General features: G+C 29.8%; 1 protein-coding gene across 17 annotated transcripts in view; it reads left to right on the forward strand.

Moving 5' to 3' along the window:
* The window catches only part of Rbp6 (RNA-binding protein 6), a 1,006,046-nt gene that overhangs the window by 477,365 nt on the left and 503,219 nt on the right, over positions 1-25,462 (forward strand). For 4 of the 17 annotated variants that reach the window (XR_015071931.1, XM_085958085.1, XM_085958090.1 and 1 more), the window contains exon 1: positions 597-1,014. The exons of 10 other annotated variants lie outside the window; for them this stretch is intronic. Coding sequence is in view for 3 of the 7 variants with exons in the window: in XM_085958085.1 (XP_085814211.1) it covers positions 937-1,014 (78 nt within the window). In the remaining 4 variants the exon portion in view is untranslated. Of the gene's footprint in view, positions 1-596; positions 1,015-25,462 lie in introns of those variants that run through there. 3 more of the 17 variants (XM_085958088.1, XM_085958091.1, XM_085958089.1) reach the window with 1 other exon arrangement.

Raw genomic sequence — 25,462 nt, forward strand, 5'->3', positions numbered from 1 at the left:
GTCCATGTATGTGATTCTGTCAAACCCTGAGTGGCTAGGATTGTTCCACACTACACTACTGTTTCTATGTTTATATGTCATTGGGCCTCATAGCGAGGATAGTGATAAAAAAAGGATATTTAATATGGGGGGGGGGGTATGGCGTCAAAAAGCTATGCGTGAAAAATTTTTACAGAAAAACTATTACAGGGTAGTTAATAAAAAATATTAGGCGAAAACCGATAGTATTCTTTTTTTTAATTTCACCTCTTGTAAGTTGCAAATTGTTAGTATCGCCCCTTTAACTTCAATATAATATGTGTATTAATAATAAGTGCTTTTCTTATGATTATTATTGTTGAACGGACGTGAAGGTAGGAAAAGTAAAGAAAAGCTTTGTAAAGTGTAGCGGACATTAATCTCGCCCACCGACCGCGGGTCCAAACTTATCGGGAGTTTTCAAAATGACGACCGGACGTAGTATAGCAAGCAGTCCACGCAAACGGGGAAAATCTCCGGGTGAGTGCGGAGGGTGAGCGGCGAGGGCGGTGCGCGGGCGGGGGGCGAGGGCGGGGGCGGCGCGGTGGTCGATGCGCGCGCGGCGGCGCCCGGGCCGCACTCGCACAGCGCGCGCCGCCCTGACACGTCGTGCCTGCCGCTCCGCTGCCGCCGATCGCTCTAGCTGTAAGTCACTTTTCCTCAAGTTTAACTGTCTTCTATGGTATCACCGTTGTAAGTCGGCCGCAGTCTCGTCCCACCACCGCTCCCCGGCCCCCATCCCCGCCCGCCTGCAGCCCGCGCGTGCGGCTCGCTTTCATGTTTTCACCCCGTGCGGTGACAGCGTTTGTTTTTTAATCGTGTTGCATCCTCTCCTGCGTCACTCTCGGTTTTCCGCTTTACATGTCAAAGTGTTAAAGTCAGTGTGTCAGACTCGTGACAGTGCGCCGTCTTTGAAGAATGCAAACCGGTGCTGTTGTGCGATTCGGTGGCGGGTTGTTTTTCCCGATGGACTCAGTCGCTCCGGAGAAAAAGAAAGTTAGTATGCCCCTGAGGACTTTGCTCGATACTTTTGATTGCCGTTTGCTCGCTCGCAAACTTTTTTAGTAAAGTTGTTCGATGTAATTTTCCACCACACGCGTTCACCTCCGCATACCGACGATCGTAGTCGCTTAATTCGATTCCGATCTGTCGAATTGCCGCTGCCGATCGCAAAAAGTGTCCAAAAGCTGCGATGGACTCCGGCAATTGCGAATGCTTAATACCTAACATCATCGTAAACTTTGATAATTAACCTCTAACTTTTGAAACAATTCGCCGCGCGGTCTCCGTCGGCCGCCGTAGCTTCTGTGCAACAATTTATCAATTCAACCGCTTTAAACTCCTATTTCAAAAATAATCCGTAATCCTCGTCCCCAATGAATAAATCCGAAGTTGTCCGACTGATTAGTTTGCCCGTCACCGTGAAAAGCGCTAAGTTTAAAACTGTCAAATGTGTCCGAATTCCACTGATCGGAAATGATTTATTTTCGTTGTGTTATTTTGTGATATGTGTGATACTTGTGCATGTTGTTTTTCAAGCTTATTTTTCCGCTGTTGTGAAATTCTTTGAATGTTTTCTCGAAAATAATCAAACATCGAGTTGCCGTCGGCAAAGTGTTTCAGTGTTACGTTTTGGCGCGGCGCTTACCTGTGACGATCAATTTATGCTGTAAAATGTTTTCGGGAAACGTGAAAATCTACGGTTCGACACGCTCGAAAGCCGTAAGGATTTCGATATAACGCACCTTGCTGTGCGCGCGGCCTTTCGTTTGGTTTGTGATTGGAATTCAGATGATGCCCGCACAATAAATATGCCGTGCCCCGTCGGAGTTTCATACATAATGCCGCGCTACGAGTACACGTAGCAAGGAGAACCAATCTCATTGCATTATTCATATATTTTCAATTACCTTATAGCCGTACGATTGCGACAGAATGATGGGATCGCATGAGACCATCAAATAAAATATGCCACCCGAAAGCCGGTTTATAATCCCAGTAATAAATTTCCACTTTCCGCCTATCAGTTCCTTATGTTTATTACCATTTCCGAGGCAAATTACTTCAAAACATTTTTTCGGAGCCGTTTGGTGCAAAATTCGATTCGATAATGTATTGTTATTGCACGACTGCATGATGTTTTCTATTCTTACCATTATTATATCATATAACATATCGATAAACTTTTTTATGGCATTAGTAAAATCTTTAGGTTTCTTTGTAAATATATTTTATTTTTCTCTATGGCATTACTACATGTAAGTATTTTATTCTAATAATTACGTTCAGAGATATCATACGTTATTTAGTTGTATGTATTTTTTACAAGCATGCACTTAAACTAACTCCAACTATATTGAGATAATATTATTGTATATTGTAGAAACTACGTTGACAATCAAAAATAGTAAGATTTCTACGGATATTTTTGATTTCACTAAAATATGACGTCCCGTTGGCTGACAGTTATTTTTTTTAAGTTTTAAGTGTTAAAATATTTTTAAGATAATTGGAATTTATTCCTTCAAAAGTACCTACAATTGATAGAATTCTTACATTAAGTTAAAATTAATATATTAACTACAAATTATTTAGCATTTTAAATATATTTTTAGTGTACATATAAGGCAGTTCTTAAAAATTATTAATGTTTGTATCAAAATAATAACACGTATCGAGCTTTTTATTGCTGACAGTACACATCCATAATAATATGATTCAGTTGTAGCTGTTTATATTGAAAAAAGGTACAATGTATCGCTTATAATACTTTTAATACTATTTAATTTCGTTTAAAACTATTTAATAGATGTTCGATCTCACTACAATTATTTTATATCACTCTATTTTATACATATAAAATTCCAGAGATAAGTAGGAAGGAATTTTCAATGGCGGTGTGATTGAAGTAAAACCAATAAAAAGTGCTTAAATGACCATTATTATTATTATTGAATCTAAATTCTAAACTAAATCTGGTTTTTTTCCCCTTAGTCGTCCGATAGACATTGTCTCCCTTACTTTGCTCAAATATTCTCCCGGTGGCGTCACACCGAGAGCATACCTTTGCCGCTTTGAGAAATCTGATACAGTCACATTACACACATTTCGGTCGTTTTGATGAATAATTAATTAACTAATTTTGCCAACTAATCTCAGGTGGGTAACAAATCTCCAAATAAGATTACTTGCGTGTATACTGCGATGTACATCGCCAGGTAAGTTGAGCAAATGTTACCTGCTACATGGGACATGTAAATTAGACTCAGGAATTTTCCTATGTTGTATCAGTGTTCTTTTTATAAGTTGCATATTAATAAATATCATCACCACATAGGATCTACTATCTACATAATATTGTCCATGAAATATTCAATATCTATAAAACTTAATCATACATTTTCTTTTAATGTTTTAAGGCTGTTGCTTTAAACTTTTGGCACAGTCGCCTATCTTAATATACTTATAGACGATTCCACATGAAGTTCATGTCGTAAAACTCTAGATTTACTGAACCTATGAGTGATATTTTTTAACAATAATTTACATATTTTAATAAAAAATATTTTTCGACTTATATTTTAGGCAGAAGTTTTATTCATTTGAAGTTTTTTTAACTATACATATCTGAAAAGTGATGAAAAAACATTTTGTAATTCATCAGTAAACAATATGATTTTGTTTTAAAAATTACGAATGAGTAATCTTCTTACTAGTTACTTGTTGTTATGACTTTACATAATTTAAGTGCGAAACCACCCTTGAGATTGTTTTAAATAGCTTGTCGATTTTGTAAGTATTCTTTGTTTACAATCTAATATAAGTTGCTTTTGATCTCATAGTAAAATGTATTATTCCCAGAGCCAACACGTGACTACATTATATTATTTTCTAAAGCTATTGTAGTAATATTAATCTACAAACATCCTGTTTGATGAATCTTACACATAATATTAATAATAATGTTATGTTGTTTTAATAATAATTAAATACTTTGTTTGTTAACTATAGAAATATATTTATATATAGCCACATATAGATCAAATTATATATTACAAAATTTTATCAATATATAATGATTATTTTATCTAAAAAAAGTTTTTCGGTGAATCCTAAGTAGTTTTATTTGTCACTACAAAGTTCTAAAAAAATCTTAGTTTACCATTTTCAAATTACTATTATTTATTCTAACGGTGCAAAACTCTGTCAAAGGTTAATGATTTTCCTGCCCTGTGTTAGTAACTGATATATTCCGGTATTTGGTCAACTATTTAATACACACGTTCGTTTCTTTGAAAATGTACCCAAAATCTGCAGTTTTTTTCACTTACACACTTTATGGTATTTTTTATTCATGTTTTAGACAATCTTCCCAAAAAGTCTTAAACGTTACTACTACTCTTCAAAAACTCTTATTAATTCAAACGTAATATTATTTAAACGAATTGTATTAAACAGGTATATTTTTACTGAATCGTAAATAATACTATAAGGTATTAAAAGAATGTTAATATTATATTCGTAACTTTTCAGATGTTGCCTTCGTTTTTATTATTTCTTTGAAACATACAATGCCTAAGTATCGTTGCTTATTGCAGATAAAGCAAGGAGACTTTGCGAAATCTTCGTATTTGAAATTATGTCACGTCATCAGCTTAGGTATCTTAATCCTTCATAAGAGTTACACCCCTTCTTGTAACTTTTGCCCGCATTTAAGGGATGAAAGTTTATCAGCGCGATGTGGAACAATATTTTTTTATACATTGTTTATATGTATATCGCTTGAAAAGTTTTTTTACAAAATGTTATGCAGAGCTTACAATATCTCAGTATTAAATTCAAAATAATGACAAAACAATTTATATGTTTCAGTTAAAATATTTAACAACTTTCTCTAATTATAGGTAATTGAAAATATATAAATACAATCTAAGGTATTATTGTGAATATAATTTTTAAGGATAAAGAATTAGCAAGTCTTATTAAAAATAAAACTACATTTTAAATATATCTTTTTTTTTTTAATGAAATAATTGCATAATTAAGGAATAAAATTACATGTAGACTATCATACTTCACGATAAAAAAATACAATTCATTTGATTTGTCTCACAAAACTTTTATATTTAATATTAGGTATGTCTACACAACTTTCAAATTTTGACACAAAAACACGGTAAATATCCTTTTACATTAGTTACATTTTTACAAAAAAAAATATGGATTATTTTATACACCGACTAAGTTTGAAAAGTTTATCCGAATCACTACTCGTCAAACTGTTTGTTATGTTTTTTAAACCTGTGTATTTTTATCATTTCAATTAAATGATTACACAAGCTTTCCGTAACATGCCTCGGTTATGCTGTAAATAAAAGAGCGTGTACGTTTATGTAAGTGAATCGCTCCTCTACACGCTAGCATCGCGGCGAGTGTATTAATATTTTATGCCAAAACCTTTATCTGTTATTGGATCAGCGAAGAGGGAGAGCATCGAGATATCTGGAAAAGCGATAGTTGTATTGTATTCAATGCGAGCCCCTGCGTACTGGTCAGTAAAAAGTCAAGTAGAATGTGAATAATTGAAGCAATAAATCGAAATTCTTGTCGTAAAACTGGAAATATGGCGATGTGGAATTTATTATAGCATAAGATGTAGTCCATTCTCGTAACTTCCCACTCATATTCTATTGGTTATTAAAGCTAAGCCACTGCAAAAAGTATACTACTGACACTTTGTTATTTTATATGAATTGCACTGTATTCTGTGTGTTTAAGGAATACAATTTACGACGTTATTGCATACAATATTTAACACTCCTAATAAATACTACGTGGACATAAAGCTTTAATAAAGATAATTGAATTTTCACTCACGAGCTTTGACTAAAGTATTTTAGAAAGGAAAAAGAATACTCTTCTTATGAATTGGGCTATTTTTTTATAAATAAGAAAAAGCTTGAGAAACTGAGAATTCAAATAATATAACATTCATTTAATGAAGAAACATCAGAAATACACCTATAAAAATCTGGAGTATCCACGGAGTTTCGGCCAATGTGATTTTTCAATGTAACCACCTGCATCCCACCAAATTACGACAAATTTTACCAGTAATCATGCAATTGAAGCTCTTTACAATATTTTTTGTTTGTTACAATTGCTTAAAACGATTATCGTTGAATAAAAAAATTACTTTAGAATGAATACGAGTTTACTGGGAATTTAATCTAACTCAGTAACCGATTTTAATGTTGATTTATATGTGATTATAAATTCTAGATAACTGGTTTTAAAGTTTTATAAGTAATATAATATTATAATTATTCTAATATAATCTTTTAAAGAAGATAATTCATATCAAAGTTTATTTCACAATAATAACGAAGAGAATCCATAAAATTTATAAAATATTAGTAATAAAATACTATATGCTTAATTCTAATACAAAGCAATTTCATGTTTGAATCCTGTTTCCGTATAAATGTATATTTTTAGTATAAAAACTGCTCCTAAATCGTTATTTACTAAGATGTTACCTATACTTTTTTAATACTCAGCATATTAATTAAATATTTTTTTATATTATTCACACTTTGTTATACTTGTATTATCAATGTATGTACATTTAATACAATTAAAAATTAATTCATTAAAATTGCTATCATCGAATTAAATGATTTATATTATATAACGTTTTAAAATAAACTTATAAGTAGTACAATATTTTTCAATAATAAAATTTTTTTTTATAGTTTACGGAAACAATTGGGGCTATAAGTTCAATTTCAGATATGTCAGAAGGAAAGCATAACAATTTTTTATTCACAAGAGTCCATGGATTCAATTAAATATAGTTAAATAATAGATTACTATTATTTGTACACAATAGTATACAACCATTAATACAAAACAGTTACATATTTGCTTCTAATTCATTATTTACGCCTTTATTTTTTAGCAACAGAATCAGTTTTTATGATATTATTCAAATTGTACCGTTTGATCTTAATTTTAATTACAATCATTCATCCATAATAATATAAGAATATTACACTCATAAAGCTCACTTTTTTATAGCTGACAAGTAGTTTTAATTATTTACGATTCTATATTTTAAAATATATTCAAATTCGGTTGTTGAATAATAATTAAAATGATCAGTATTGTGGCAACACTAATTTGTATTTATCGATTCGTGTGACAACAAAATAATGCTTAGTCTAAAACTGTTGAGTCATATAAGTTTTGAGTCTAGGATTCAGTTCTCTATGGGCCCGCATCTTGCCTCACATTAGGGGTTTTCATATCATAGAAGCAGATATCGCGGTGTAGGCGGCAGGCTGTTTGTCTATACTTCCTTCATCCGTTCGCCTCGCTGATAATTACTTTTGTAGTTTGTCCTAAGGCAACAATAGATTAAACAATATACTATGTATTGTGTGTTAACGTAATACTGTAAATAATACAAATATCAATAGAAGCGATTCAAACAGCTTTGGGAACCCCTATTCTTAGATTAAAACGAAGTAAGTTATTAACCTAACAAATGAAGTATTCTTCGTGTATCTACATCTTTCTATGATGTATATAATTCCATTATATGTATTTTGATTTATATATATATGTATTGTCTGTAACGCATGAGTAAAAAAAGCATATGTAAATTTGTAGGAGAGAGCGAGACATGGGAAACATGTATTAAAACAGGTATTGTGAGGGAAAGCAACAACGTAAATTAAAATTCTTAATTTGAAAAATAAGCTGACGCGCAAATAAAGGAATCGTTTATTTTAATGCCATATCGAGTATATAGAAAGTATTAAATGATATTGCAATTATTTTGTGACAGATTGACGGAAACGCATACAAATGTGTGGTGTCGGATAGGAATCACGATTTTGATAATGATATAATTATCTCAGACAATGTAATTTCTCTAAGAATATTTTCGATTCAAATTGAAGAGATTGAAAATAATTTACGTTGCAGAACTAAAAGACATCCAAGAATGCTGACGGATTGTACTGACACAATCGTAATATTTTCAAGTTGTAAATGATTACGTAAAAAATAACTGGCTTGATTATTTGTTTATATGTTTAAAAAACTTCTTTGTAAAATTGTGAATTTATAAAGACGCAATATATAATATAATAAGCAATATATTCAGTCATATCCGATTCCTTAAATAATATATTATGTTATTTCTGTTATATATTAATTTGATTATAAATAAATGCCACGAACAAAATAAATATACCCATATACTTCATAATACTTCCTTTCATAAAACCTATCATTACTCAAATATATAATTTAAAAAACAGAACAAAATATTGAGTCTTATATCGGTTGTTTAAAAGATGATTGAATATAATTATGTTATAGGCATGTATGCATTCTATTGTAAAGTTTTATTAGTTATTTACTAATAATATGATAATCCGTATCCGCTATAAATAAAAAAATCGATTAAGCTTAACTCTATTTAATATATTCGCTAATATAAACGCTAGTTATATTGGTTTATATTTTTGCAGACTTTATTATGAATAAAATAATTGACAGGGCGCTAGATTATGCAATACATTTTACAACAGTTTCCAGTCACATTAACTGGCTTTGCTAGACTACCATTTTATTTATCCGCTGTATATGAAATACATTTACAACCAATGCCCTCCAATTATGAATAATTTGTAAATTAGATTACATTGTATCCAATAACATATCTAGGTGTAGATATTTGCAAATATTATCGGTGCAGACTAATATTTTCATATTACGGTACTATAGAAATCTTATAAAACAAAGTTATTATTTCATTTTAATAAAATATTATATTTTTATCTATTTTGATATACTTGCCAGTTAGGTATTATAATTAATAGTGATCACAATTATCTTGTCAAGTTTTTACCTGTTGTATTATTAAATATTTTATGCTTCTAAAATATTTACATCAACTCATATTACGACGAAATGGGATCGTATTAAATTAAACTTACAAAATATCTACTTATATAAATCTAATTCAATTAACTGAATTAGACATATTTATTATTATGTACTCATAGATGGGCATACAATAGGATTTTTTTTCATACTTATGAGTAATTGACAAAAAAACGAATCATATCAGTTATTTTTCAGTAAAAAATCTATGTATTAATTTAAATATAATGTATTTTAAAAATGCAGATTTTTAACTAGAGAAAAAAATACGATAGATTTTTTTCAAAATCACTCATATTATTAAAAAAACATACGCCCGTGTGTGCATTTCAAAATTTTACCTTTACTTCAAAGCCATTATGTCTTAAGCTCCTTTTTTCCGAATCTTCAGTACAACTATATTTTTTGAGTGTATTCATACCAGAAAATAAAATTCGCTTAATCAAAAAACCATTTAATAATAATACTACTGAAAATTTGAAATAGCGTTTTCTTGAAAGTTTTTTTCTCTGTTTCAAAAATATATTTCATGTTTTTAGGGATACGTTGTTATAGATTCTGATACAAATAATAGTTATAAACAATCATATTTTTAACTGATATTTATCTAAGGAGATAAAGTTTTACAATTAATTGATAATTTGTCTTCAGTAAATAATATGAAGTAATTAATTTTCAAAATAGTAGGTAATTAATTATTTTGATTTTCTGCTCACCTAATCGGTAAAACGTATTCGAAGTTTCGCTTTAAGCCTTTGATAATCCAAACTAGAACATAATTAGTATAATCCACAGCCGACATGCATGGGTTCTTAATAAATACTCCACGACAATATTACAAGATAACACGTCAAACATTTACCCCTGGGTATCAAATTCAAGGTGTCTCATTAACATTATTAACAAAAGCGACACGTGAAATTTACCGCCATGTTATTAAATGTCACTTTTGATTTAAGTCACATGTACAACAGGGTGGTGCAAATACTTGGATTTATAATATCCAAATTATAATAATTATTAACCGATACAATTCGATAATTTTGATTTTAGCATTGTTGCAAGTGTGTCAGTGTGCAAAGCCGTTGAAAATAACCCATATCTATAAAACGGAGTATTAAAAAATTAGTATGATAAAATTAAACGTGAAACCATCTACTATCACCAACGTTTAAATTAGCCGCAAGCCTATTTCCATTGCAAATTAGTTTCACACCATTCCCTTTTTCAACACCATTTTAGATTCACTCACAGTTAATTCTTTACATTACTAAACGTATATATAATATTAAATTTGTTATAAACAGGTGTTATCGTTTTACTGATTAATTATCACATACATGATCAATTTAAACGTAAGACGTACTCGACTTGTACGAAAGATCAAAACATTCAACATATATTGGAAATCAAGCTTTGATCATATTATATTTGTATACTATTTTCTGCTCAGACCTCTGTGAAAGGAGACGACGCGTCTCACTTTTATATTGGCAGCTGAATAAGAAATATATTGTACAATTAAATTGTCAAAAATTGCGTGTCATACGTACTAAACGTTTAATTTAAATAATAATATATAATAATATGTAATTCAATGTACCTACACAATGTAGCGTCATTTTTCAATTTGCTAACGTACAACATATTTTTTTTTGATGTTCCCAGTTTAACACTAAATACGTTATACAATTAATTATTGCCGTAATACTCATAGTTTATAAATCTCTATCTTGCTTCAAACAAAAAGCTTTAGAAAAGTTCATATAATTAATTAGACCGAATGAGGTCTCCTGTTACTTCCTCGTTTAGTTATCTTAGAAATGCCAAAAACTGTGGATACATGAGTGAAGAGTTTAGATAAATAAAAATTCATATTTAATTGTAGAACCAATGAAATAAAATTATGTCTTTTATTAGAATATGACGTATATTATGTTATATTTATTTACAATTAAATTGTGTATTGGTAAACGATTTATACTAGTCACCCTGTAATATTAATGGATAAAATTGCAGTAGTGTTTAGCATAGTGACGATCCGTCACTCAGCTAATCAATTCAATTCAGAATAGAGAACCTAATCAACTGGTCAAATATGTATCGGAATTGTTTGCCCTAAAGTTCTCCGCAAAGCTTTGGCGCGCACCACGCGATGCGAAAGATTATTCAACGCAAATTGTTTCACGGGAATATTCAGGGTAGTAATAATTATTTCCGTATTGAAATTATTATCACTATTCCATTAATATTATTATTGTAATGATTGTTATGGTTTCAAACATATGCATAACAAATTGTGTATTTGCACGTTGTTTATTGCACATTTACGCCAATTATTTTATGGCTTCGTGTCGGAAAATGGCAGCGTAAGATAAATTGAACGTTGCACGAATAATAAATTTAGTAGAAATATAAATCATATTATTAACCCTTCGCTTTACACCTAAGATTATCTCGTTATATCTAAAAAAGATCCTTGCAGTTTAAATTATAAATATTATTTTTATTTCACTTAATGAACATATAAAATAATTATAAAATTAGTATTAAATATTTAATATTCTCAATATTCAAGAATTTAAATTTTCTATTATTCTGGAATAAAATTAAGCTATGCAGTATGTTTAAAAACGACAATCATAAATTTAAGTAGTTAGGTAATAACAAAAATGGTCGCTTACGGCAATAATCTTTGATTCATATATGACGGCGTAAATAATAAATTAAATTCGAATGAGTGTTTTGCAAACTTATATCTTAAAGTACAAGAGCACTCACCCGGACAGTAAAATATTATGTAAAGTTCATGTCTCACCTAGTCTACATTTAATTTAGGTTTTCTTTTAATACATATGTTGTTATTTTATGTATTTCTATATAATTTAATATTGTGAATATTTAAAAGCAATTAATTATGACAAAAAATCTCAAAAAATCAATGTAATTTATTCCCATTGCGGACAACACCAAGTTTTGTTCTTAATTCATAAATTAATATTTCGCGTAATTTATAGGATATCTTTGTTCTATGCCATACATACAGGCTTCGAATATGTTTATTTTTTCATCGAGCAATATATGTGTATATAATTAATCATTGCAGGAAATTTTACTAAAAAAAAAAATTAAATAATAACTTAATACTTATTACATACAGTCACAACACAAATTCAAAATTACCTTTAACTATTTTTTTAAATTGTTTTTGAAGTTTAAATAGTTAACCAGAATCACATATAAAATGAATGACTTAACAATATTGTTAATTTATTTAAAACCTTAATATATATTTCTTTGTTATAATAATTTTAACGTGTTTTTTTTTAATTAAATTAATCGTCACAAATACGTCATATTGCAAATTGAATTTAGACTGAAGTACCATACAATATGAACACTATATTTATTTATATGTATACGGTACGGTTATTAAATTCTAGTACACGATTATAGTACCTAAGTCAATAGATTCAATTTATTTCAAATAGCCTGAAAGCTTGTGTGTAGCTTGAAAACATTTTCACTGATTCTTGATCAAACACATCGATAACGTGAAAAGCTCTAAACAAAAGTCAGCATCAAATCGCCAGTCAGCAAATAGAAGTCAATATGCATCATTCAATGCGATCGCGTAAGCATTTCGTTTTAACTTTTCTATACGTATGATCACCGATGCAGTACTACAGGTCATTCGAGAATCAAAATAGAAGTTTGTCAATGATTTTACGAGTTTTTTCACTTAATATTGTATCGAATTTACATTTCATTTACAGTTTATAAGTTTTTGTTACTCTAAATTACAACCCTGGGTAGGACTATGCCTCTTTCAAGAATTTGTTTCATCTTCACCTATGTTGGGCCAGTGTCCATAACAAAAAATCTAAAGATATATCTTTTTCAATGGCACAACACTCCAAATCAACGCATTTTATCATAAATCAACAAGTTCTTGGTATCCTTCTTCACATTATATTTTCAGCTAAGTCTTCGTCTTATAACTATCTATCAAGCAAATAATTAAGGATTTACGAGTCAGTCATATTATATTACATGTATCCCAACCATCATAATCGTACAAAAATAATACGCGTACCACGAAGCCTTGTTCAGATTATATATTATTTACTATACCGGACACTCCTCCATGATTGTCGGGTCCATAATATAATTATACAGTAGCTCTGATAGCCGTCACTTACGGTCCAGGATTGACCTACCTATTTCTTAAGAATGATTATTCAGCATGCATTTAAATCAATTTAAACAACATACCTATCAACATGATTTAATCACATTTGATAGTCTTACTACATGTTTTAGGCAGAATGAATTATTTCAATATTTTAAATTTAATATTAATAACTGCAATTCTAAACTCAATATATAAATTTTGATTGGAATATTCATTACTATGGGTATATGGAAGTGTTTGAAATTTTTTATTATACATATTATTGATTATTAAAAGTTTCTTTAACTATTAAACTTATACATAATGTTTGTAAAATCCATTAGCCAATATATTATGACAATATATTATTTAAACAACAAAAAATATAAGTGTATGGAATTAACTGATGCTTTAACTCTATTACTACTAATCTATTTAATGTTTGTAAATGCAAACTATATTATCCTTATCAACAATATAATATAATATCATGTCAAATATAGATCGCGCCAAAATCTGATTGTGATTACAATAACTTCTTCAGTATCTTCTCGCGACGCATATAATCACCGAGGCCGTTTACTCTGACAATGCGGCCATGGCAAATAATCTGGCTTGGCAACTGATCTAAATAATTCTAATCGATATAGATTATTAGCAAACGTTTCAAGTTTGGCCAATCATTTTCCGAACACCCGATACTAGCGGTATTAAATGCATCACAAATAAAACCGCCGTACGTTGCTTTTCCATCATCGACGTTGCAATTTTGTAAGGGAACTACGATGCGCCTATCCACATTTCCCATCATGGTTTTCGTGAGTATAAAACGGCCTGCAAACAACGTTTCAGTTTTAATGCATACACTATTATATTACAACGTTGAACGTTTGAATAATTAGCATATGATTGAGATGGTATTATATTCTCTAATATATAGGTTTTCTATAGATACTCTTTAAGTAATAACAATGTAATAATAAAAAAAACTTTTATTTTCTCCAAATAATATTAAAACTTACTTTTTTCAACGAATCTAATATGTTGTTTATATAAAACGTATTATATACAACACAAATTGTTAATTTAATCATTTACAATATGATATTTAAATAAAAATTCAAAGTAAAAGAATATTTTCAGAAAAAATAAATTTCAAAACATTATTTAAAATGTCTACGGCTAAATAGAAAAAACATTGATTAGCATCACATCTTTTACTATTTGTGTCTGATAAGTCCACGATGAAAGAGTTTTATGCCAAAACTGCACTGCAACCACGTAAGTAAATAACAAGTGCATTTTTATAGCCTTGTTACAAAAAACAGTAAATACACCATAATTTAACATTTATACAGGAGACTGTCAAATATATTTGTATAGTTTTCAGATATAATTGTAATTACATTAGTAAACATATAAATCAAAATATAGTCAAAATCTAAGAAAAATAAATACGTAAATATAATCACTATATTATTAATGATCTATATATAACTTCTAAAACGAGCCACAATCATACATTTTTTTTCAAAAACGTAGCGATCTATAGAAACCATTTTTTTTAAATTATATCATCCCTTAAATTACGATATAAAAAAATAATCAAAAATATCACTAACACTGGTGTTAAAATATAATATTGGACTTATCCGATAAAATTTATTGTGGATACAAAAAATCAAAATGAGTTTTTAAAAAGTTGACAGTCCTATAATCAATTTTATAGCAGATCGATCAGCGGTGGTGCGATGGCGGTTCGGAGGGTAGGATCAAAACTAAAACTGCCAGCCTCTCTTCGAACCGCCTGCCACCTATTATGCCTCGCATTCATTTCAACTGTCAAAACACTGACGCTCACTTTATCCCTCCACCTATTTACGCCAATCAGCTGCATGAATTATTTAGAACCGATTTTGAAACTTCTTCCCGTCTGACTAAACGCTTTCATAGACCCTGAAAGTTATACTACGTTACCCAACCTGGATATTATGTTTAAAATTGATAAATTCGCACTATTTAATGTAGCATGATAAATACTTATTAATCGGCGTTAAAAAACCAATTAACTCATTGGCTGCTAACTAGATAATGATTTTTTAATCACCATTTTTTAAATTCACGTTACTTACATCGATTGGCCGCCTGGTCATTACGCACCAGGTGCGTCTTCAGCGTCCAAAGTATTAATAAGTGCTAAAGCCCGAAATAATCTCATGTATACGAAGATGATTAAATTAGATTTGTTTCTTCTTTTGGTATCGTCTTTTATCAAAGATTTGCAACAAATTTGCAGTACACCTTTCTGTCCTAACCCAGTTGTTTCACATCCCTAACGCCTTAGACACTGAGCTAATTACAAAGGTTCCATAGCAACGATAATCGTTTTCTTCTTGTTCGTGAGTTGAAGTACAACATACTTCATATGCAGCCTTTCTGCGCTTATAGATATCAACATAAGTTTTATTGCCTAATTGACGCGTGTTAAAACCTTGTCATCAGTACAAGATATATTTATAATTTGCCTATAAAATCTCCAATCTTCTGATTATCCATTTCTTTAATGTCTAAGTTCACATTCTGTAGACTATTGTGGATATTATTACATGATTGTGCACCATCAAGTGTCATAATTATTTAGAATATTTAGATTTTGAAAAAATACAGATGACATATTAATAGGTATACTCAAAATTAAATCATAACGTCAAATCAGTGAATGGTTTTACTCTGTTCATAAAGAATACAATTTCACCAATGCATATGTTACTAATTAAATCTAGCTATCAAACCACAGTAAAAACGTATTTAGGAAGTAGTTCAGTAAATTATTCTCTTTGGCGTCTATTGTTAAATAATATTAGATTTATTTGCTTTGACATGACATTAGTCATTAACGCATTGACGAATGCTTCACAACAATTGTTCAGAATGAAGTTATACGAATACTTAATATTTATATTATGTAATATAATTTGAATATGGTCGATAACTTTTTACGGGATTTGTTCGAAACACGGACACAATAGTTACGGATTTCAATAAACCCCGCCAATTTTCGAGGACATTCCATACAAAAGCAACATTGCTCCGTATTCATCACCGATCTATACAGGATCCCACCCTCTAGCATTGCTGTGCAGACATTGCATTGTTATTCCGAGTTATGCAAACAATTATTATTACCATACATACCTCCGAGTGCGCGCTTAAGGGGGAGCAGGCCGCGGGCCAGGCATTAAGATCGCTGCATATCAATAATCTATGGTAATTGTTAATGGCGTGCCTACGAATATTTGAATAAACTTAGTTTGACAGTAATGTCATTATCGCTATATTTAAAATATCATGTAATCGCATAAATACTTCTGAGACCTATACGAATTTATTGAACGTATTTAAGGCACAGTTAAAATACTTTGATCATGCATAAACCGACCGCGTCAGCTATATCCAAAAATAATAGTTTTAACTATTTTTTATTTTACGCAATTTTATGATAATTTCAGTGAATGTAGTCAGTTGAGTTTTTCTCGTCGCCAGCATTCAATGCATTGTTTGCAAATGAAAATACAAAATAGAACCATTTAATGATATTATGTTTGAGATACTTACGTACTCTTCTTTGTGTATTTATGTAATTATTCATCTGAATAATGATTGTAGTTTTAAAAAAAATGTATCACTGATAAAAGACTTGATTATATTATAATCTCCGATAATAAGTGTGATACTTTCTAAATATGAAACTGAAATAGGTCCATACTTCTTAATATGATTATTGGTGCTAGAAAATTGTTCTATGCTTCACTTTTAAAATACTGAGTGTACATCTTTACAGAAGAAAGTTGTCTTCAACATTTTCTCATCTAAAACACGAGACATTATTTATAATGTAACATCTTTAACTGCGTATTTACTAATATACTATTTACTAATGTTTTTTGTTTGGTTTTTAATTGAAATATTAATTTTACTCAATATCTTTTATAATATTTAATATTTTCCAAAACAATAAGTGTGCAGTTTCAATTTTAGATTTGATAAAAGACGAATAAAACCGAATGAAAAAATCATTACGCATTTAACATTTATTGAAAGATTTTATAAGATATTTTAGCCATTTAGGTGATTTCGATAATTATTAATTATTATGAAAATAATACTTTTACACATGCAAGATATATTTCTTGGTAGTGGTAATAAAAATGGTGATGAAATTAAGTGTTAATTTTATATGAGGACCTTTCCTGTTATTTTCCACCATGCACATTCCTAAATTATAGAGATCAGCAAAAAGCTTCTAATTATTGAAAAAAAATGTTAGTCCTTAGATTGGCTTTCCACTTGGTGGTAAATAAATCTTTTATAAAAATGGTATATTTCTTCAATTAATAATCATTTACAAATGGATTGATTTTTTTGTATATCACGTAGGTACCTACTGCTTTACTACTTGTAGGCCAGTATTATAAGTACTTATGTCAAATAAAGTGATAAGTTGTAAAAGTGCCTTGAATGAAAATTACTAATAATGTGATCTTATGATATTTTGTAAGGTTTCTGTTAATATCATATGGTCACATTTTTAGGCAATTAATTTGCTGTGATAGGTACTAAAATAAACTGTGTATTATATGTGTAAAATCATACTAAAATATATATGGCAATAATAATTTTAAACAAAGCAGCCGTAAAGTAATAAACTAGAGCCTCTAACAACCCTTATCCATATTTTGAAGTTTAATGATATCCTTCCACATAGCCCATGTCAAAATTACGATGCGAGCGACTCTTAAGAATTAATATCTAGGCTCTAACAATAAGGTGACCAAATATTTGAACATCCTATTGTTAATAATTAATGAGCATTCATTAAATGATTGACCGTAACATGTTATAGAATAATGACACGACATTTTTGCTTAATATTTAATACATGTGTGAGCGTATAATATATCTTCTCGATCGTGGTCTTGTGGTTGAGAATAGTGAGCACCCTAGAATATAGTTTGTTCTCTCAGACCAAAATAAAGGCCTCAGTAAACACCTTCACTGGGTTGCTCTAGAGAAATGACCTTCCTATTTTGCTTTGCCTTTCTTATAGCCTACTCAAAACAACTAGTCTCTCCTGGTTATCTGGTTCCTGCCGAATAATATGTCCAAAAACTACAAAATGCGCCTGACATATTTTCGAGAGCCGTTAATATAGTAATGGAGTCTCTTACCGATTTCTCCTGAAATCTGTCTAAGAAATGCGGCGCATTAAATGTATGTGAGTATGTACTCAAACTTAAACTATTGTATTTCAAACATATTTTTTTTTTAAATAAACGAAAGTTATTTATTATCGTTTACTGTTTCTGATTTCTCAACATGCATGTTTGTTTTATAATCTGTCTGCGACATGTCGGACTAATTACTGAGTACTTTTTTTAATGAGCTTTTAAGTAATGCTTCTAAAACGAAATTGAAATATTAATAAAATACCATGTATTGTTTTGGGTATTTACTATCATTTCTCAATATTTTAATTTTAAAATAAACTGTTTGGCCCAAATACAGTGAAATGATTAAAATAAACCTTGATTTTGATACTTGCATATTTTTAAAATGCTGAATTTTTAATTCAACGATAAATGGTATAAACTCATACTATTTTAAGTCAATACGCAAAAAGAAAAATCCCGACGGATTACGATTACGAAGGATTACATTTAACACAATATACTGCATTATTCATTCAACATATTATTATTCTGTGATCATCATTATAATTAAACAATTTTATATTTGGTTTTATTTATTATATTTAAAAGATAAAATGTTTTAAAATGTAAATATACTTATCATAATATATTTATAAAATAAACATTTAAAATATTTCTCAATAAAAGCAAAAAAAACCCTCCATCGATTTGTTGAAATCGAGACATTTAACGAAAACCGTAGAGGGCCTACGCCCGTACTTCAATCGTTTCGTAGAACCGCCTCGATAAATATTTCAGTGCCGGATTTCGCTGAGCGTCTACGGGTATCAGACAGGCAAGAAGAAACACATAACTCAAATGACGAAGGGTGACATCACATAATGGATGTGAAAGATATAATGTGCCGAGGAATTTGTGCGAATATCTCCGTTTCTTAGATTGAAATCACGTCTCGCGAATAATTAATTACGCCATATTTAATTAAAACTATCATTGTCACGCGGCGAATTTATAAAATTTCATAACTCATTATTAATTGATACCGCAATATTACACAGTCATTTGACAATGACGGATTACATTTTTTTTGCGAAATCTAAAGAAGAGTATGATCCAGTTTCTTTACGATCTTTGCGTCTCTTATTCAATCTACATCATCATCTAGAGTCGATCCACTACTTAAAAATATATATTTTAATTTCTTCCACTCTACTTTCTATATAGTTATTCAGTCGAACATAACTCTGTCTTACATTTTTTTTTAAATATTTATGGACGGAAGACTAGAATTTGACAAGTTTAACTTGAGGTTATTGAGAGAGTATTTCCAGCATAGGAAGATATTATTCCTCAGTTTGATAAGAAAATATAAATATAAAATTCAATTATATACGGCAATTTTTCCAAATAAGTTGGTATATTTTTATTATATGGCAGCATTAAAATATTGTGCTGTCATCGCCACGGTTCTTTCGTCAACATTGTTTATAGAAATAATAAGATCTTTTTACCTTATTAACATATCTAAATAAACTACAGCATTTATTATGTAATTATAATAAACAACAAATAATGAGGTAAGTAATTGGAAAACGCGACAGGAAATTTTAGTGTACCAAGCTGCCGCACATCAAGTTAAACTGTACGCATTCATATGATGTGATTACTTACTTAGAGAACGCATTCTATCATTCATTCTTCTTTCATCTCCATTCATCTTTAAAAGGAGCCTCTCACTATGCCTATAGTATAGTGTTTTATATATACGTATACTATCGCACATGTATGAATAATTATGATGACGTTTTAATATAATAGAAGCGTATACTATCGTATATCTATGAATTGTGACTACGTCTTAATATAAGAGAAATTTTTAAATAAACAACATCATGGCATTAAAAGATGCGTGTTTCACAAGAGGCAAACACAGGTTATGTGATGAAGATAACTAAGCTAATGAAATTTAATTGTATCAATCATATCTCTCGATGAATGGATAACTAAGTACTAAATAAAAAATCATATAGTAGGATCTAGGTAGCACTTTGCCTTTAACTTTTTCTGACAGTATGAGTTGACGAAAATCAGATTCCTCAATAAAAAAAATGATCGACGAATACATTTTCCGTGTTTGGTGGAGTTTTAAAATTTCTCAGCATATTGACTTATTTTAAACCTCTTTATCTTAAAATATTACATACTGTCAAACAAACGTTAGTTTTACGGTCATTACTATTCATCTTCTTATAGTGCCATATTCAATCAATGGCTGCTGGTATTGATAATTTGATAGGGAATGGTAATTATAGTTTATATATTATTATTATCGAATACTTTGGAATACCAAGACACGTACTTGATATTTTTGTATAATAAAAATTATTATGACTTAATAACCGGTTTTATTAAATTAAGCTTTTCTATTTACAAAGTTGAGATCGTATGTTTTATTTAAATATTTTTTTTCAAGAAATAGTTTTTACAATATGCAGTAAAAATACATATATTTTTAATAGTCATTGGATTGAAACTACACGTAGAGCTACAACGACAGGCATTTTATTAACAACACTATAGTGTAGTTATTAATTTTATTGAAATAATTGCTCACACTAATTCAAATAAATATTTGAATTCAAAACAAGTGTACTTTATATGTTTTTAAACACATCTTGTACAATTTATTGCAATACCTCTTGATCCCTACTTCGTCGTATAAAACAAATATATTTCATTATTACATTATTATATTGATTTTAAATCAAAGCCTCTTTCGCAAAAAGTACACACTAATAAAATCTTGTAACGTCTTTTAAAAGTCCACCAGAAATGGGAAAATAGTTCCTGTCTTTCCACCCTAATATAACCATTCCAGTGGAGTTCTCTGCCACCCGTCAGGCGAGGGGACACCAATATCGCGCGCTTGTCTTACGGTTCAATGGGCTTTCTTTCAATTTAAGATAGGTTCTGCTTGCTGTGTGTAGATATTTGGTAGTGTACGTGAACACCTTTATTTTCTATTCCCTTCTATACAGTGCCTACTGTAACGCAATATTTATCCGGATGAAAACTCGCTGGGTGATACAGTGTTCTTATTTATCATATTATTTTGAAATGTTTTAATGAAAGATTCACCCTGGCTTATACCTACTATCAAAAGAGACGATTTATTAATAAACATTATGTATTATATTGTAATGCAGTATGCCAATCTATGTAATATCACTGTAGTTACTGTGTCAATAAAAATAATGTAGCTATAGATTTTTTTAGTTTTATTATCTTCATTCTGAAACCTGCATTTTAGATGCATTTCAAAAACATGTCAGAACCAGCATTTTACATTAAACGAGGAGTATGCTGCATATTTATAATAATATTACGTTATTTTTTTATATGTAAACTAGATTTGAGAGATATACCAATTACTTGCCCAAAAGTGTCTGCTCAGTTTCGGAAAAACAACCCATAGGTAGAGTATAGGTTTTATAACTATTTACTTTGCAATTTTTTGCATTCTTTAATATACTGATATGCCTCTTTGCCTGATTACCTCGCATAAAATTAAATCAAATGATATTTATTTGTATTAATATGTGTAGTAATAAATAAATAGACATATAAAATAGGTATGTAAAGAAATATTTTTTTGAATATATTACATCATTTTCATCCTAGAGCCGGAGTGCAAATTTATGAAGCATATACTCTACCATAGTATGTTACCATATGTTGGAATTACATAATGCGTTCAAAAAATACATCGAAACTCCGATGTATATACTTTCCTGGTATATACCTCCAAGTTTACTTGAAATAATCAATATTCATGCTGTAATAGTCATGATTTTTAAATAAATACCATATATGCACTTTGCGTTTACTCCTGCATTATTCCTACGTTCTAACTAAAAAATGCTGCACCGTTTAATAAGGACTATTCCAAGATATATCAATCTATTATGCAGGTATTCACCGTATTACATTCAACGTATAGCTCTCTTTAATGTTCTGAAAAAAATGTTCCACGTTAGCTGACTGGTTCAAATCCTTGATTGGCGTGTAATATTGTATGCGTGATTCTGATTCTGGCTCAATTTCTTATGAGAAAACACGTTGGTATAATAATAAAACCTATAAAAGTCATGAAATTTTCCTTCGCAGTATCCGATTTTAACTAGTATAAATAAATTTAACCGTTCCAAATATAAAGTATAATTGGTATTTTAACAGAAAATATCTGTAATATTACACATTGACTCTGAATATGTACATAAAAATCCTTTAGATATTAAATTGGAAGTGCCAGAGAGAAATTAATAATCACTTACGGTACAGACACTTCATGAGTATGATTTCATGGTTGTTACCGCAACTACATAGATTGGTACGATCAACATTCATTGTCACAGGTAAAACTTTATTAATTGGATATGTATAGATCTTTTAAGTTATTGAGTTTTTTAATGTAGTTAAATTAATTATGTAATTTTAACTCATATTATAAATTAACTTATGTTTAAAAAATCAATTTTCTATTTATTAAAAAATACGTACGTAACTACAAAAATAATATAATGTAACAGGAGACTAATTCTGATTCTCGACATGTGCGTGGTTCCTTGATTTACATTATTTTCAAACTAAAATTTAGTTAGAGTGAAGGTCGATCACCATTATTCGCATAAATTTTGTACAACAAACACATTCATTCACGTTTTGTACAGCGCTCGCCATCAAATTTAATATCAGAAACAAAATTTTAACTTGTGGAAAATTATAAATTGTATTTAAACTACTTTCAGGGTCATATTTACAACGTTTTTTTAATTATGTTTTTATTATATATTTTACATAAGCTGTTGGAAGAATTTATTATTAGCTATCACATCTCTTCTGATATTAGTTACGTATAGGATACAGATTATTTCATAAATCGGCTAGCTATTTTTAATAGCATTTTATTTTCTTTAAAAACTATTCGCCATTTTTCTATTAAATATGAATGTTTAATTTGACTCTAAACAGTTTGTTGTATTTAAGTAATTTTTTTTATTTAGGTACCTAATCAACTAATCAATATCAATTTAAATGCTTTTACATACTTATAATTTGTTAAATTTTTGTACTTTTACATTCAGATATTTTATCGAATTTATTAAAACTATGTAGTTTTTACACACAAATATGAATATTCTAAATCACTTTCAATTAGTCGTTGATACTATTAATTTGATATATTCGAGGTTATTAGTTTCAAAGTCAAACTCAATTTTTACTTACAGTACGTACTTTTTCATCGTATATAAAATATCAAACCCAGCTCTTTAAATAGAATATAACCGTATATTCATAATCTGCAGTTTTTATATTTTAATGGTATTAATACCCTTTTATTTTGCTATTCGATTTTTCTAATTATTTACACTTGACGGTTTTTTTGCTATTCCGTAAAATTGTGGAATATCTAAGTTTCTTACTTTTAAATAAAATTAACTGCCGCATTTGTATAATGAATACGTACTATGTTTCACTTCTGCGAAATAGTAGTAAAAAAACAATTCCTTTTCATCAAATTTAATGAAACAAACACTGATGACATTTTACTTGTGTTTCAAACTAAACTAGAAACTATACAATATTGTTGAAGGAAGAGCAAATACTAACAGAGAGCTTAACCGTATATTGTTTAGTGGATATTAAACTGCCTGACAACAACTATGTATATATCGTGACATAGTCGAATCATCCTTCAGCGTTCCCGTAATAAAATGGTTTCTCAGAAATGATGTGTTGTTTTGGTTGTATCCATCCCTTTCTATAGTCATTAGGGTGCCTTGTAAGGGATGAGATGGCGTGACCGGCAAACGTTTATTTCAACCAAAGCTAAAACGTCGTCGTATTGCCTTCAATTTACGAAGGGGTATCATCTTAAAGTATGCGACGACAGGTTCAGTCGGTTTTTCTAAACTCCAAGCGGTATTGAATAAATTTTCTGTCCCCGAATCAATATTCGATTACATTCCGATCAGGTATTCTTATATTGTACGGAAACGAGGTTTATTTTATGATTGTAATCAGTATAGAGTTAAATCAGTTAATATACGAATGCCATAAATATGTTTATTTACTTTAGTTAGGAAAAGATAAATAATATAATATTATAACGTGACTCAGTCTTGACTGTAACATAACTGATGTATTCTCAATTCTTGTTAGAACTATTATGAATACATTTTAATTCAAATGCAATATTATAGTACTTCGTCTACATATTTAAATAAAGATCAGAACCGACTTCATCTACTTCGATCAGTGTCTGCCAAACTGTGTGCCGCAGAAGTCTCAGGGTGTGCCGCGAAGGAAGAGGCCTCAAAACTTCTTATTTTAAATAATGCCTATTCATTTAAATTGTCTTCAATTTTAAATAAATTCATCATCTACATATTGAAATAAATATTTGTCACGTTCGTACATAGTGGTCGACGCGGCACAGGGAAACAGTGATGCTGGTATATACGCAGCATAGTGAGGGTGAGAGTGCCTCATTTTCTGAGTTGTCAGCATTTTGGATATCGATTTGGAGTCAATATCCTCGATTGGCTACAACAGCAATTAAATCTCTGTTGACGTTTGGATCGCCGTATCTTTGCGAATTTGGTTTTTCAGCGCTCGTAGAAATGAAACAAAAAAAAAAGAGAGCGGTTACGGATGGTAGATGAAGAGTTACGTGTTTGTTTATCTAATTTAGAGCCACATTTTGACAGAATTCTTTCTCAAAATCAATTGCATCGTGCTCATTGATAAAATTATTACCATCTATGTACATACTATGTGTTGATAAAATATTCAAAAATGTTGTTACCTACACTACGATTTCCTTTATTTATATTATTAAGGTACCTACATTTCCTTTTTTAAGGCATTTTTATTTGGTGTGCAGCGGAACAAATCCCATCCACCAGTATGCCGTGAAGTATAAAAGTTTGGCAGACACTGACTTAGATGGACATCGTCAACTGGAATAAACATATAATTTGTACAGATATTTATAGAGAACTATAATAATTAATGAATAATAAATACGATCATTGAACAA

This window comes from Rhyacophila brunnea, unplaced genomic scaffold, assembly GCF_057557595.1.
Source record: "Rhyacophila brunnea isolate RB1 unplaced genomic scaffold, BYU_Rbru_1.0 scaffold_7, whole genome shotgun sequence".
NCBI lineage: Eukaryota > Metazoa > Arthropoda > Insecta > Trichoptera > Rhyacophilidae > Rhyacophila > Rhyacophila brunnea.